The 17,776-nt window shown below is 33.7% G+C and overlaps 1 protein-coding gene and 1 pseudogene across 2 annotated transcripts; both read right to left on the bottom strand.

Annotated features, from left to right (window-relative positions):
• Positions 1-4,839: 4,839 nt before the first annotated feature.
• LOC103338225 (auxin-induced protein 10A5) lies at positions 4,840-6,813 on the bottom strand. Its single transcript, XM_089041512.1, has one exon. The coding sequence runs from the start codon at positions 6,638-6,640 to the stop codon at positions 6,113-6,115; it is 528 nt and encodes a 175-aa protein (XP_088897638.1). The 5' UTR covers positions 6,641-6,813; the 3' UTR covers positions 4,840-6,112.
• A 7,122-nt stretch (positions 6,814-13,935) lies between these two features.
• Positions 13,936-17,109, bottom strand: LOC103338226 (diacylglycerol kinase 1-like; annotated as a pseudogene). The gene is made up of 3 exons (XR_016128422.1): positions 16,970-17,109; positions 15,277-16,527; positions 13,936-14,900 (listed from the first exon to the last, which is right to left on the bottom strand). The product of XR_016128422.1 is annotated as a diacylglycerol kinase 1-like (transcript).
• Between the last annotated feature and the right edge of the window lie 667 nt (positions 17,110-17,776).

The raw sequence follows: 17,776 nt of genomic DNA, 5'->3' as shown, positions 1-17,776 counted from the left end.
TATGATATGAATGCATGAAGTGACCTGAGGTCAATTTAAGTAAAAAGTCTTAAATGTTCAATCTACAAAGAGTTTTTAGCACTTCAAAATTGAACCCCACTAAAAAATTTCTGGGTCCGCTAGTGTCTATGACCATATAGAAATGAATATTGTATGCCATTTCAAAATTGTTTTCATAAAATGTATTTAAATAGATATCATGACAAAGTCTTGGCAAGGTCCTGAGTTCGAGTCCTAGCATCCATGCAGTGTGTGTGAGTTTGGTATACTATCTCCCCTCTCAATAGGAAAGGTCTTCAAAAAAAAAAAAGATATGATGACAATTCTTTTTAATAACATCTTTTTTCAAACTTAACTGTTTATTTGTTCAATATAACATTACTTTTATGGATATATAGTCTATTAACTGTTTATTGTTTGAAAATAGACCATTACTTTTATGGATATACAATCTATTAACTGTTTATTCTTTGAAAATAGACCATTAATTACTATTTTATTTCCACTTTCACTTGGTAAATAGAAATATTAGGGGAAACTAAAATGATTAAGATTAGATAGAAAGTGTGTTATAGTCTGAATGTTTAATGTATGCATATTCCTATCTCCATCTTGTTTCTTCCCACGGAATCATGTTCTTATCCCTTTTGAGGGTGCAACAAATGTGGATATGGGTGGTCTACTTCCATCAATCAACATAATAGTGGATATCATTTCAACGCTACAATTCAATGATTTTCATGACATATCATTTTAAATATGAATCTTTGAGGGTTTAGGATGTCATATCGGTGCCGTATCGTATTGGGGCATATCTGATACGAGCATACCCCCAATTTTTGGTGTATGGGTGCAACAGAGGCAGTTTCTTTGCTTGTTAATCGTATGTTTTAAACAATGAAAGTCTATACCTTTTGTGGTCAGTTTTGCTGGACTTATTGTTTATTCTAAATGATGTGATATTTCTCTGTTTGGTATTTTGTATTGCACTTGCTGTGCTTATATGATCTCACACATCTTGGCAAAAACACTCATTTGTGTTTCATAAAGTTGCAAAACATGTGATAAATACGATTTTTCTTGGGTTTGAAATGTAGTTTTAGTAGTCATGTTCTTGTCATTTGAATGTTCTTTTCTCTTCATTGCCTTACGGCACCAGTCAATCCACTAGCACTTGTCATATTCATTGCCTTTATGCACCCGTTGTCCTGTTCTAAATTTCTTAGATGTTGAAACTTTCAGATATGGAGGAGGAGAAATTCATGAAGTATGTGAGAGGGAAGCATGCTAAAATTAATTCAAGAAATCTGATAAACAATACTCCTCAAGTTGCACTTTCACGTTGGCTAGGCTGAGAAAAGAAGCTTCGAAAGGGCTGGTTCTGTTGTTTAGCAAGTTATTATGGGGGTAAGAATGCATATTATCTATAGGTGTTGCTGCGTTTCAAGTGTATCATGGGGTTGTAATTTCACATAATTTCATTGTATTTTGCATTTCAAGCAGAAACTTATGTAATATATTCAAACTAATGTGGCATAATTCATTGCATATAAATTCAGCAATAACAACTGGAATAGTCAATACATAAAACCTACGGCAAACTTTCTATTTAGCACACTTTACGTAACCAAAAGACATTGTCAATCCCAAAGAAGTCTGAGCACAAAACATCAAAAATCAAAGAAGTGTGCTTGCCACAATTCAAATTGATGTAATTAAGCAGGAAGAGTGAGAGTATTTTTCATATTTTTCCTTCCATCTTATTTCTTGTTCTTGGCCATTGGGATTTCCATTTTCCTGTAATTTATAGCAAAGGTAGAAAGTTTATCAGATCAAAATTTGTGTTCCATTGTAATGGGCAGATGTACATTGTGATTACACGCATTGCACTTGCACTGTTGACAAGCCTTTTCCTACATGGTGGCATTTGCTAAATGCAATGACAGATGAGAATATTGTCATCTTAGAAAAGTCTGAGAAAGCCTAGGTATAACTTCAACTTCAACCTTTTGTTTATACGCCTTTCAAGCAGTTGTAACTCTCATGATGATTCTCTTCTTGATCGACGGAATATAACATTAGAAAAACAGGATATAAATTAAAATAGGGGAAAATGACAAAACAAACCCTATATAAAGATGCAAGACCCTTAAAAGAACTCCGAGGCAAGTCATACGCCCATATACATTGTATTCTAATGATGTGTTTATTAATTAGGAATTGGAATTCTCATCAAAAATTGAATTTCACATATAGAGGATTCCTACGTTACATCGAGGAATTAAAAAGTAAGTGGAGTCTACACAAAATTAGGAAATGGAAGAATTCATATTGTTGGATGGGAGGCGGTATCCTAATTCCTAGAGAACCAACTCATTACTAATTCACATTTTTTACCTATTATATCTTCACACAATTTTAAAATTTCCAAATTTGTCATATACTTTAACCCAACAACGATGACATTTTTGTAATTAGTACTACTCCTACCCCAATTAGTACCACTCCTATCCCAATTCCATATGGATTTAGTAAACAACTTCAATAAGGAATCTATAATCTAACTCTCCTCAATCCATATGGTTTAGTAAACAACTTTAACAAGAATCCAGAATCTAATTTTCCTCAATCCAACTCATCCTCAATTCAATTCCTCATAATCTAATTACGGATTAATAAACATACCATAAAGTCTAATAATAATGACAAGGGCAGCTTTTTCAAGGGCCAAGTTTGAATAACATTTTATTTTTGTAGCAAAGTCATAATCCATGAGCAATGGCGGATCTATGAATTTTTCAAGGGAAGGGCAATAATGATTTTGGTACTGCCCAAGGACTGAATAAAAAAACATATATGAAATGAACCAGACCCTCAAATAATTTAGAGTTGATTAGCACAATAAAATCAATACAAAAATAATAATAAAAACATATTATTACAGTAAAAGATTAGATCAACAAACAAGTTGTGTCAATCAAGTCCTAATGAAACAAAAACTCTAATATTCAAATTGTGATGTGAGAGCATCGTGCAAGGATTCTTCTTCTTTGTTTTTTTTTTTTTGGGACAAATGGGCTTCTTCAAATTGGGAGCATAAGCCTTTTGGTATTACATTATTAAAGCATCCACAATGGGCTCTCTAAATCACCTCGTTAGACAAATTTTAGGGAGGAATTGGAAAAATACAACTTTAACCATGCTCCCTATTCACCTCCTAAAATAGGGAGACCTCTAGGAGTTCCTAAATCTGAGGAGAGAGAAATGACTTTTAGTGCTCCCTATAATTTAATGTTGCTTTATTTAATGATTATTTCAAACCTTTAATTAATGCTAATTAATTTTTATATTATTTTTTAATAGAAACGGACCAATTAAAAAAGAAGTATAACATTTATGACTTCCTAAACTAGAGAGCATGATTGAAGTTTAAATTTTATAGAGAGCTCCTAAAATAACTTTTATATGTTTTTAGCTAAAATTTAACTAAAAAATAGAGAACATGATTATGAATGCTCTTATAATGAAATATTTATTATAACAACCAAGTAATTGAAGCAAAATAATGAATCTTGAAACTGCTGTTATCTAGGTTGCACCAAAACCGAAGAGTTTGATTTTTTTAAAACAACTTCATTGAAACATGCGTTTCATTAAACATAAACGAAGGACGAGGACGACGTCGTTTGTGAAAATTAAAAATAAGGTTGTCTTCTTCATTCGTGAACCAGAGCCTCCATAAGCAACACACCTCTACAACTCCTCTACAATACAATGCTTGCCTCAATCGTGTAACTTGTTAAACGAATGGTGCCTTGGATGCGAAAATACATATGCAGTCAGGAGGCCTCAGAAAGACAGCTCTTTCTTTTTTTTCCTAATTTCTGCCGATGCAAGAGGTAGGGTCTTATATAGCAGTCATTTTAAAACTTGGCTGTTTGCATGAAATATTTTTTTTTAAGTAGCACACAGATGTAGTTAAAAGTATTTTATTAACAGTTATACTCTTAAATTTCTGAATGTTGGTGGGCAAATGCCAGCACATTTGTGCTACATGGTCATAATTCTATTTTTCCAGCCATTGCCTAGTCCATTAGGGATACAAGAGAGGGCCACTTGACGTGTTAGTTATAACTTTGCAGCTCAATGAAGGAAAAAAAAAAGATAGGGTTATATGAACACATGTCCAAATGCAAAAAAAGATAAAAGGATAAATATTATAGAATTATATGAACACGTGTCCAAATGCAAAAATAGTAATTTCACAACACAAGAAAAATACAACTTGATAAGAGCAGACAAGTGGGAGGAAAATTATATGTGGAGTTATTTTTTAAAATAGGGAAACAAAATAGCATGTGGACTATGGAGGCACGTAGATTCTGGTGACGTTTTTGCTATGACTTATGGCATGAAATACATTCACATTTAATCTATATGACCATATAGAAATGAATATTGTATGCCATTTCAAAATTGTTCTCATGAAATGTATTTAAATAGATATCATGACAATTCTTTTTAATAACATATATTTTTTCAAACTTAACTGTTTATGACCGTTAATTTTATGGATATACAGTCCATTAACTGTTTATGCCACATCATGTAATATAGAAATGTGAGATAAAAAATGTGGTAAGTGTAGCATTACTCATTACAATAGTAGATATCATTTCAATGCTATAATTCAATGATTTTCATGACAAATTATTTTAAATATGAATCTTTGAGAATTTAGGATGCTTTCCTTATTTCTAGTAATTTGACTCGGTAACAAATTGCTTAGGTTTTTTTTTTTTTTTTTGGAAAGATAATTCATTCATAGAACCAAAGACGTACAAAGAATAACATGATATAGTGGCTTCGTTAAAACCTTCATAGGACAACCTCATGGGACAAACCCCAAGGAGAGGAAAGAGTATTACACATGTCATGGATTAACAAGAGAGTCCAATTCAAGTCACTTTGGACCATTACAATAAAAGAACAAATCAAAAATGAAAACTAACACATAGACCTCCGACGAGAATTGCAACTATAGACCCACATTAGAGGACTGTAGAATATCCCAACTGTAAAAAGAAGCCTTTTATGAGCAAAATCATAGTCATTTGACACCCACACAAACTACAAGGCATACCATAGTGAAAACTAGAATATAACATGATGGAGGAACACATAAACAACAGTAAAAGGACCCCTGAAAAACACTCCACTTCAACTTATAGAACCAGACAAAGAAAACATCTTATGACCAAGCATAGTTCTTTGGTCGGCGCAGAGTAGAGAAGAGCATCACATCCCAACAACAACCACCAGCGTCGCTGCTGCTGCCGGTGAAACAGAGACAAAATATCAGCCACTAGGTATCACAACTCTCTCTAGGAAAGACATAATCCATTGTCACTACTGTTGTCGTCGTCGAGACAAAGACAACACCAGCCACCTAGAACATTGCAAAAACAATCAAATAAAACAAACAGACAAACAGACTTAGATCCAAACAGATCTAGACTATCTGGGGAGGGGAATAGGGGCTAAGAGGAAGGGAAAAGATGGGAGAAAAAGAAGGGGGATGAGGAGAAGAAGGGGAAAATATGCTTAGTTGTTGTTTGAAATATACAGGATTTCAATGATCTTTCATTCAAATGTATCACTAATTTGAAGTGTTTCTCCCTAGTTTCAAAATAGATGTATGAGACATATCTATGAAGTATTTTTGTGTGAAATGGTAAAAAATACACGTAAAATTCTTTTTTTGTTTATGACACAAAATTCCTTTACTTTTTTTTTTTTTGGAGAGAATCATCTAGTCCAAAGAAAACCAACATGTTAAAATCGAACTAGCAGCATAGGTTGTTCATCTAATTGAAATATTTCATAAAAATTAAAAGAGGGAAAACAACAAAACAAACACAGTTTTTTTTTGTATATTTAGATCATTCAGTGAACGAGGAATTTTGATGTGTTTAAACACACTTAGCCGTGGTTCTTCAAATATTTTTCTGATCTATATTTATATAGCATTTCTATATAAAAGTGCTTGAATTACAAATGTTTGCACAAAATAAACCACCAACAGTGATAAATTGATGACTATATACATCTTTTAAAATTGATTTATCTTAAGCATTCTCGATGGACTAAGCAGCCTATAAGCACCACCATAACCATTGTTAATACTCGAGCTTAGATGATGAGTCGGGCTACCAAGTATCAAAGAACCATAATTAACAAACCCACAATTTGGAGTGGCAACATCCTTCTCACTACACTCCATCTCAGCCAACACTTTGACAAACAAATCCACACCACAAGGAAGCAAAATCGGCCCTTCCCAATTGTACCCGTATTCCGTCTCAGCATCCTCCAACAATATCTTAAACAACGGGTGATTCGCAAACTCCGTCTTCACCGCAAACCGTTGTCTTTGAGGCCCAACATAAACCGAAAAGCACCCATTTGGAGCTACTTGGCCTTTGCTCTTCTTTCTATTACCGAAGCTGCAATCCCATGACTTGCACTTGGTCAGTGAGCTGAGCTTGAACCCTTTGTTGCTGCTCTCTCTTTGTAAGCTGCATCTCCTCCATGCTTTGGCAATCAAGTTCATCCTCCACTTCCCTTTTATGACATCCATTTTTGAAAGTTTTGCAGGAAAATATATATGAAGCTTTCTGGGTTGAGAGGCAGAGGAGCAGAACCGGGGATTTATATATCTGGGTAGGGTTGAGAACTCGAGATGTGAGGAGATTATAAAGCACAAAGCCCCATGCCCATTTATATACTCCTAATGATATGGGAGATTGTCAATTCTCATGCGCCGATGGATTTGAAAAAAGATAATGAGTTTTTTCAAGGAAGTCATATGGAGACAATGGAAAGGGCAACTTCTTTTTTGTCGTCAACAGCAAGACTTGCTAGCTAGGCTTAGTGGAGAACAAGATAAGGGAAAGAAGAAAATAAAAATATAGCAATAATGAACTACAATATCAACATATTTTTCAATGTGAGTAAATCATTTTATGGGTTTTTTTAATACAAATTTATAAATAAAAATCCTAGACATGTAAATAAAAGACAACTGATGGGAGAATGAATAAATATATATATTTTTGGGTTTTTTTAAAGGTAAGATCAAGAAGAACATTTATAAGATAATGGAGGTTTTTGTCATACAGTCTATATTTGGAGGATAAAATGCCATGTTGTGAGTGGTGGTAGGTTGAGTGAGCTTCCTGGAAGTCTTGTTTGTCCAATCCCATTTGAACACTTGGCCAGATGCAAACCCCAGATACGAATTTCTCCATAACACATGGTTTTTGTGCAACAAGTTTTGCTAATGGACTATGGTTGAAGTATAGGTTTTTATTATTATTTATAATTATTTTAAACCGCAATATGTGTGAAGCACGAGACAATTATATATGTAGCTGCCATCAAGATATTGGAATGGGTCATCGTACCCCTTGGTTGAGTACTTGAGTTGATGAGTTCAAGTTTCATTTGGTTTCCTTACAGCTCGCCAAGCCACATGGTAATTTTCACACGAGATGTATAATGACACATAAATCGAAAATTATTAAGTTTTTGTTACATAATAATAATACAAATTTATAAATAAACCCAATCCTAGACATGTATTTATAAAAAAACCCAAGCACTATTTAAACATAGAAACATACCCAAAATCAACCCCAAAGTCAACTTTTTGGGTGTGTTTATAAATAGGTTTTGAGTGTGTGTAATGATGGGTTTTGGGTGTGTTTATACATAGTGCTTGAGTTTTTTTATAATTTCAACTCCCATTTTGGGTGTTTTAATGAAACTCCCTAATAATGACTAGCCCCTTAGCACACGCTCACTCATGTGCCAATTGGTTTTTTAATTTTTTTTTTTTTAGAATTAAGAAAAGATAATATGGGTAGTTATGTTCCATAAAAGTAAGACCTATTATCTGATTTTAATTTTAATTTTAATTTTTTAAATATGAACAAAATGTGAATTTACCATATTATCCTCATTTAATTAATAATTTTAATTCTTAATGTTTGAATTAACCAAGGGCATTTTCTAGTGTTTTGAATGTTTCACCATTCTCTACATTTTGCTTTATATATATAGATAAGAAGATAATAATAATAATAATAATAATAATAATAATAATAATGATGTAATGTTATGATTGTCTCTACTCATTGTATCATAATATTACTTAAACTCAATGGTCACATACACTCCACTATATAATCACTCAATATAAGTTGTTTACATATTTGATTACGTCATTTTCACATTACATAATATGTTATTCTAAGTCTCTCGATGCATTATTATAAAGGGCATAAATAGCCTTTATTACGACACATACGTCTTGTCATTTTGATTTTTGATCGTGATGTGGGTAAATGTGTCAGTCAGAATTGATATGTTAACTTGGTAAACTAAACATAAACCCCTTTCTGCCCATTGAAAGGTTCTTGCTGAATTTAATTTGGACATGTTTGGCTGAAACATAAGTGCTGTAACGTCATTTCTATGAGTAGAAGGAATTTCTACGACATGATTCTCCTACTGTATCAGCAACTTGCCCTAAATTACTTCCTTCGGTCTTCGTGTCTACCTCCTACGTGGCCTAGATAGCTTACACGAGTTGATAATTGAAAGTTTGCTTCCTTTGTTCATCTTTTCATTTGTTTCACTTTTATTATTTCTTCCTGGAATCATTGATCATGTTTGATATTTTTACCCTCCTGAAAGTGACTTGTCTTGATCAGTATCAATGTATGCATGCGGCGGTTGCTACGAAATTGGTCGGCCTTAGAGAAGTCCATGAATTGACGCAAATTTTTTTGTGAATTTTCAAAATTGCAAACGAACTTCTCGGCTCAGAATAGGTAAAAATGAAGTAATTAAATATGATGCTTTTTATTACAAGACTTAAAATGAGTTAGAAAACAAAATAGAGATTGCAAGTATGAAGGAAAAAAACAAAAAGAGAGCTGTATTACAAGACTAAAAGATGAATAATAAACTAAAGAAAACTTAGAATTTTTGACCTATGCCGTAAATAACATTTTATGATTTTTATTTTTATTTTTATCAATATCATGAGGGTTTGAATATGAGATCACTAATATGCAAATTAAGATCATTTTTCATTGAGCTAAACCCCCTTAACAAATAACATTTTATTATTGAATCATATCTCTAAGATGGCTATCTTAATTTTCAAGGGTCAAGTATCCAATGACCTAAAATTACATGGGCGGGTTAATCATTTTAAGAAAAATAATACTATATTAAGCATAGCACACATTTTCGTTTAGAGTGCTACTTAATGAACCTTAAAATTAATTGAATTACTAATTTACCTTAATATAAAATGACCAAAAATAATATATTGAATTGTGAAACAAATATAATTTTAATAAGTACACCCTACTCAATCTATAAAGACAAATATTCTTTTGGAGTTATGACCACAAAGTTTTACAAACAATTAATGAATGGTTTCTTGCTCTATAAAAGAAGTGTGGAACACTTCCATTTTACACTTCCATTTTACCCAGAAAAAAGAAAAGTAACCCATAAAACTTTTAGAAGATGATAGAATATAGAATATATTTGGAGGGCAATAAGTTCAATCTAAAAATAAGAAACAAATAAAGAATATCACAAGGATTTACAGGAATCAAGCTTTGAATTGAAGGAGCTAGCAAATCTACTCCCACACTAGCTTAGAAAATTAAAGATTTTGAAATAGAAAATTTGAAAAGAGGGCATGAATTCATGTTAAAAGAGAAACTTGGTTTAGGATCAGTATTAGAGTGTTGTGTGATAGAGTGTATTAGGCTGTACCAGATGTATTTTTGGTAGTTAAATATGGTGTACTTAGCTAATTATACATTTTGATTAAAATATTATGGTGTACTTAAATCATATGGTGTACTTAGTTAATTTTAGGGTTCATTTAGCAGCACTCTTCGTTTATTATCACGACTCACAAGATGATTGGAGGGGACCACCTCTTAAGCTTGTAACACCAGATTCCAACAACCACTTAATTAAGCTAATAGTCCTTGACCGGGCCAACAAAACAAAACTTGTTTATGGGATTTCTGGTACTTTAATATTCATTAATTTTACCGGAAGGCATGTCCTTCTGGAAATACTCATACATGTGTTTAGAATAATGCAGTTAACCTTGAAGCATGCATGCAATCGTTGACATTGGGTTTCTTCCATGGTTATTGTTTATCAATTGTATTATAATATATGTATTTTAGGTTAGTTAGTTAAGATAGTTTTTCTGTCCCTTCACACTTGAGTTCGATTCCCTTCTCTGCATACTAGATCAATTTAGAGAATCGTCTTGTGGAAAAACAATAATCTATGAAATGAAAGGTCATGTACTTCTGCAAATGGCGAAGCTGAAAAATTAAGAATAAGAATTATAAGAAATAAAAGAATTACAATTTGGTTCACTTTAATTCGAAGGTTTCCTTAACTTGTGAAAGCATCTTCATGTTAGCTAGCTAGTAATAATTAATTTGTCAAACTGATAATCTACAAACTAAAATATGTTCGATCGATATGGTCCAGATTAACAATTCAACATAAGATGTGATGCCATGTTTGATAAAACAATATTTTTCGTGAGTAATTAAAGACCGTGTAGCAAATACCCCAAACTTTAGGGACGATGGTGGTGAAATGGAGGCTTCAACTGAATAATAAAACATAAATTGATTCTTCATGACGTTTTCCAACATTTTTCTTTTATTAGGAAGCTCCTCTAACTTATTATTATTATTAGGCTTTTTATTACAAAACGTTCCTGACGTTTGCGAAACTATCAGATTGCATCCTTGAAATTTTTTTGTATTATTCGTGGTCCCTAACGTTAATATGAGTGTTTTTAAATAATCCATCTGTCAAAAACACTGTTAAATCCAAGAATATAATCGTCAAATCAATCCCTTTTAACCTCCTCAAAGCCTATCGACTCACGAGCAGACTAGTCCAACAGAGACTAAATCGAGGAAACTGAATATGTGAACAAGAACATCTTGTGGCAGCTGGATTGAACCTGAAACTACAGGGTTAGGAGACAAAAAAGTTAACAAGGATTGGATGCGAGGCTTAACAGATTAAACCTATCAAAATTTCCTGACTGTCAAAACTAGGAACATGGAAAATTGGTGAGGTATGAGCAAACATAAAAGTAAAATCATGTTACCGTTTTCTTCTGGCGGGCTTTACTGCGCCTCTTATGAGCAACCATTGCATTCTTATATTCTGTAACAGCTGCAGTCTTCTTTTGCTTTGGCAACGTGGCCTCAACGCTCTGAAGGAGGAGATGGGCTGCCAAAACAGCATTTCGTGTCTGCATTCTAGTTCTGTAATAGCCATCCAAAAATTTCTTGTTAGGAGAACTTAAACTTGATCCAGAAGAGTAGACAGCTTAAAACAATAACCAGCTCAAACGTACGTTTGATCCCAGAAAGTCCAAAATTGACAATTTCGTTCAATCAAATCAAGCAAAGTTTCATCACCATCCTCATTACAACATGCCCTGCATTGTTAAGAAACTCAGCTGCTGTTCTTCAGTTAATGATTTGAAGCTCAAAAAAGGATCTAAAACCCAAAAAACCCAGTTGCTGTTTTGCCCAGAAATTTGAAGCTTTTTCGTCACCAAAGGGTTTTAGCAACGGATGTTCATCAGATTTTTCGTGGCTAAACATTTTCTGTGACGGTGTTCTTCAGATTTTTCGTCACTAAAACTGTAAGTTTATGAGGCATTGAGGAGGTTAAAAGGGATTGATTTGACGATTATATTTTTGGATTTAACAGTTTTTATTATTATTACAGAATGACTATTTAAGAGCACCTATATTAACATTAGGGATCATGAGTGATACAAAAAAACTTGGGAGACTTTGGAAAAAGCAAAAGAGAGAGAAATTTTTAAAAGAAGCCAAATTGGACAAAATTGCCCTTATTTATTTTTGGATTTCCTAAGGAATCCTTTACATTTGCATGTCTTTGATTTGAAAGTTGATAGGTTTTTATGTCTTTTTTGAAAAAACTTTGGCTTTTTCCAAAAGTGAAAGTTTTTTTATGGCTAAAACCTAAATTTACTAAAAAACTTTAAGGATACAATCTGATAGTTTTTCAAACACCAGGGACGTTTTGTGATAAAAAACCTTGTTAATTTTTTTTGCCCTTTTCAAATACTTTGTTAATTTGAGCCATTTTTTATTTTTATTTTTTATGGTAAATATCATGAGATGTCCCCACACCCGAAAAGTGAGATTAATTCCCATTCATGATTTGACTTGCCCTTGACCACGAGAAATACTTAAATGTGACTATCACACACAACTATATACGTACCTATACAAACACAATTAAGCGGAGTTACTCAAAAATGGAGCAATCAATTAGCAATTAGAGGTAACACATTAACGTAGCCGTACATTGGAAACCATTGAATTTTGTTAAAACTCTTTTTGATTCAGAAACGGAATTGAAGAGTTTTCAATTCAATCGCATATGACTCCAAATTATAATATTTAATGAGATTTTCTATTTAAACCCCACACTTCTCTTTGTTCACCCCATGTTCTAAGTTCACCCCAACTTCTAATTTAAAGTTTCACAATTTCTAAGAAAACCCCACTATCTTCCCAAACTGCCCTTAAATACACACCAAGCTGAAAAAATAAGAAATAAAAGAGTTTTTGTATTTAAACCCCACATTTTTCGTTGTTCACTCCAATATTCAAATCATTAAACAATATTTGTAGTATACATGAGATTTTGTTGTTTTCACAAGGCTATTTTTATCATGTGATTAAAAAGATTAACTAATGAGACAAAGATGTGTGTGGTAGGGTTCAAACCTCAGACCACTGATATGCAAGTTAAGACCTTTTTTTACGGGACTAGACTTCATTAGCAATAAGATGTAGATGAGTTTGTATTTTTCTAAAACTTAATAACAAGAGTGGTAGGGTGTGGGGGGTGTGTGCATAAATAGATGTACTAAGATTAAATATTAAGTTGAATGACTTTTTTTGTCCTTTTACACAATAATAAAATTGACAGCTTAAAAATTTAAATATTGGGGTTAAAAAATAGGAGTGCGGGGTTTAAATAGAAAATCTCTATTTAATTCAGTTATAGAAAGGGCAAAGCATTTGCTAAACAGAATTTCTTCCCCGTTAGAATGGAAAGAACAAGAAGTTTGATTGCTAGCAATGCCGTTGGAACGACTTTTGTTTTTTAATTTATTAGAGTTTTGGGCTACTTTATGCTAATTAAGATTTAGAATTTTTAACAGACAAGTCAATTGAATTATGATACCAATTAGGGACATTTTAGAAAAAACAAAAGGAGAGAGAAAAATTTTAAAAGAAGCAAAATAACTTATTTATTTTAGAGACAAGTCTTTATGAAAAGTTTTGCTTTTTCCAAAAGTGAAAATTTTTTTATGTCTAAAACCTAAAAAACCTTACCAAAATTATTTGTTAATCCGGATTAAATTTGTCAATGGGAATGAAATTGAGAATTAAGTTGAGTCGAATTTTAAGTGGGCAATCTCCACGCGGGGGCCAATTATTTTCATCTCTAATCTTGTCGATGACTTAGGGCCTCACTTTCTTTGCATAGACTTTTATTGACTTTCCGACTTTCTTGAAATATTAAAATATTGCCGCGCGGCTATACTCTTTAAACATTAAAGTTAATTTTGAGACTATAGCCGAGCGGCTATACTGTTTAAATATTAAAATAAATTTAAAAAGTATAGCCGCGCGCCTGAAATTTTTTTCTAGAAGTATTACCGCCCAGCTACATTCGTTATAAATCAAAGCTGTAAAATGCAAAGACAATGCATAGCAGATGGTCTTAGTCCGTTATGGACAAAACTGTGTGAAGTTCCCTTCCGTTGATATTGAACAAGGTTCATTTACAACCATGCTCCAACTAGAAGCATCCCATTAAAACCACAAAATAGAAAGCTTCATATGGTGATATGCAACATGTCAACATTTCTGAAAGAAAGAAAAGGAAGATACAATCAAAACTTTGATTACTAATCTAAGCAGCAAGCAGCAAGAGGAAACTTCTAAGTCAGCCTCAGTGCCATTTCTTGAACAAGAGCTTGCTTCTGCACAGCACTTATTACATGGTTGGTCTCGGCATTCTCAAGAACATCAGTGATAATGGCAGCTGCATGACCAAGTGGCTCCTCAGCAGCCCATTGATAACTGACCCATTGACAATATTTTTCATAATAAACAACAAACCAATTGATAACTGACACAATACAACCGAGTAATACTAGGGGTACAAAACTAATGTGAGCTGATTTGAGAAGTTTGTTGGAGCCATAACTCAAGTCAACAACTATAGACATACTAAGAACCTGATAACCAGAAAAATCCAACCAAAATCTGGCACACCAACTAACTACTCAGAGTGTATCCCATTTATAAACCAGATGATCACAAAGTAATATGATTGCTTACCGAGATAGTTCATAAACTTTGGCGATTGGAGCTGCTTCCCCTCTGTTGATTTACAATTGCTACCTTCCAACGATCAAGAATGATTACTGCAGCATGCTCTATGTGGTGCAAAACTGTGCAAAGGCCTCCTTGTCTCTCCACTGAGCCCAAACCACCTCCCCATGACAAAACTCTAGCTAGATCATCCCCATTCTGGCAGGTAGAATAGCAACTGTATGAGGCGACAAAGTTTTGCTTTTCTATGGCATTCAGAACCCAACCAACAGTACCATCTCCCCCACAAACAAGAATTCTGAAGTGCAGCACCTTTCTGAATAAATAAAGACCCACCCCCGGTCCTTGTGTTGAGCTCAGCTCAAAAACCTACATGAAACACAAGCACATGCAACAATTAAGCAACAATATATGATATATCAGAAATAATAATAAAGGAATAGGTTCACCAAACTCCATAGAAATCAACCAAGGAGAGAGCCTGATGCTGATAATCATCAGCACTGTTAGGACTTCCTGATTCGCTAAAGGACTAAACTAGCAAATCTTGATTTTTCAAACCCACGGAAATTTAAACCTTAAGCCTTGGTAATAACCTTACTTGGCTCATTTGAAAAGAAAAGAAGGGAAATCTTTTTACACCACAGAAATTTAAACCTTAAACCTTACTTAAAAACCTCACTTGGCTAAACAAATGAAGGCAAATATATTTTTCCAACTAATCAAGATGGTAGAGAAATCAAACCTGAACAGGATTGAGAAGAATATTCAATCGTCGCCTCAGTGAATTCCTAAAACCTGAGAAAAATATTCAATCTGGTGACAAATCAATCAACTCGTATTTTTGTTTCATCCCTAAAACCTGGGACTCAACCTTCTTATTTATTGCTTGACGAGCTCATTTTGAAACTAGGCTTAGAATCCAATTTCCTATCTACATCACCATCTTGGTGCTGCAAATCCACATTCAAAGTACCATTACGGTTTTCCTCAATTTCATGAGAACCATTAACAGCTTGATGAGTATCAGCTGTGCTTTCTGTGGACATATCCCCAGTACTACCACTATTTCCCATGTCAACAGAGGTTTCATTTCCATGCTTGGACTTCTTGCTCTGACTCCTAATAATTGCACGTACTGAAGATGCTATCTCATTGGCCCCCTGAGTAATGGAGCTCAAAATTTCACCAGCGGAAGTCTGGCTCCAAGAAAAGACCCACTACATCGCTCTTCACAATAGCTGCAGAAAGAAGTTTCATCAGGTTGATCTGTTACCTCATTCCAACAGACAGCCCATTGGTGCATCACATGCTCATACCCCATCATGCATACACACTTGCAATCCTTGTGCCACTAGAAGAGCAGCTTAGGTGAGCCGCTGCACCACAAATACTGCAACAGTGACTAAAACTGTCTGAAGCTGTCATAGGCCCAAGAGTTTGAGAAGGGCTCATGGACTTTAAGCATACACAGCAATCAAGTTCTTTCCATGAGATACCGATTCTTAAACCCAAGTATGAGGGGCTATAGGAACTTTGTGACATGCCTTTGGATTTTTCTTTGACCTGGCTATTGCCTTCATCCAACTTAGATTGATATTTCTCCTCCTTTAGAATGCGGAGTAGGCTATAGTCAAAATTCCAACTAGAGCAGCGATATGGCAAGAGACAATAAAAAGGTGATCAGTTGGATTCTTGTTGTTCCAATTGGAAAAAAAATATATCAATGTCACCATCATCGTCCATCCTCAATGACTACTTGTTTGATCTACATTCACATAAGCATCAAACTGCCCAATCCCAGTATAATTAGGCCCAAACTCATATATCCTCCAATTCCAATATGGTTGCATCATTCAATAACATTATCAAAAGCCATAAACTCATTTGACAACCCAACTCATCATCCTACTTAGTTCATCATGTGCAAGTGCAACAGAGAGAGTTTTGAACAATGCTGTTGATAGGTGCTACTTACTGTAACCGCTTCAACAACCTATAAAAAACTGAAAAAGTTTCACGAGTAAAACAAACATCATTCCAAATACAAAGCACTTGCTACCATGATTGGTTTCATATCAAAATTCAGATGTAACAGCCAGATACAAAACACATGTAAACACAAAGGAAATACAAAGTCCACCACAGTTGTATCATAATTTAGTGATATTTTAATTTAAATGACAGTCCTGTCCTGTGGAAAAACAAAACACCCCCAGGCTCCATCTTTAGAGACCAAAGCAACACACAAAGCTTCATACTTCACTTTCTATTCCGATTTATCGGAAACCAAACGGAATAGTCTAATATGTAGCAACGAATACATATCTATGAGTGTGTCTCGATTTTTTGAAATAATAATCAATAAATACATTGAACCGTGAAGATTTCAGAAAATGAAAACTGAAAGTTTTTGAAAAAAAAACAAGTGAACTTACAGTGACGTTCCGTGGAGATGGAGATGGATCGCGCCGATCAGAGAAAACCCTAGCCTTAGCTTGATCCACGCAGAGAGGGAAAGTTCAGAGTGTAGGAATCGAAGCAAAGCCAAACCTAAGATTGATTTTTGAGTGCTAATTTGTACTCGATAATATAAATTTAAAACATAGAGCCGCTATACTCTTTAAATATAAAAAATAAATTTAAATTTTCTAGCCGAGCGGCTATACTCTTTAAATATTAAAATAAATTTCAACCGTAAAGAGGGCTATACTCTTTGAATATTAAAATAAGTTTCAATCGGCTATACTCTCTAAATATTAAAATAAATTTCAACCTTATAGCCGCACGGCTATACTCTTTGAATATTAAAATAAATTTCAATTGTATAGCCGGACGGGTATACTATTTAAATAAAATAAATTTCGACAGTATAGCCGAACGGGCCATACGCTTTAAATATATATTTAAACAGTATACTCTTTAAAAATTAAAATAAATTTGAAAAGTATAGCCACCGGTTATACTCTTTAAAATATATTTAAATAGTATAATCACACAACTATACTTTTTAAATATTTTAATATTTAAAGCGTATAGCCGCGCGACAATATTATTTATATAGATATATATATTTCCTTCTATGGAGGTTGAGCCTCGGGCACAATTGTAGCACCTTATATGACTCATATGAGCTCCGAGCTGTGACTCACCAACTTAAAAAAACCATTCACGCTTCAATTCACCCATCTACGCACAAGACTTGAGTTGCATTTCCAAACAAAGTGTCAAGACATTAAGGATTT

Source organism: Prunus mume, linkage group LG7 (genome assembly GCF_029339155.1).
Source record: "Prunus mume cultivar Tortuosa linkage group LG7, ASM2933915v1, whole genome shotgun sequence".
NCBI classification, from domain to species: domain Eukaryota; kingdom Viridiplantae; phylum Streptophyta; class Magnoliopsida; order Rosales; family Rosaceae; genus Prunus; species Prunus mume.
Note: the sequence above shows the minus strand (reverse complement) of the source record. Positions and strands in the feature narration are given on the sequence as shown.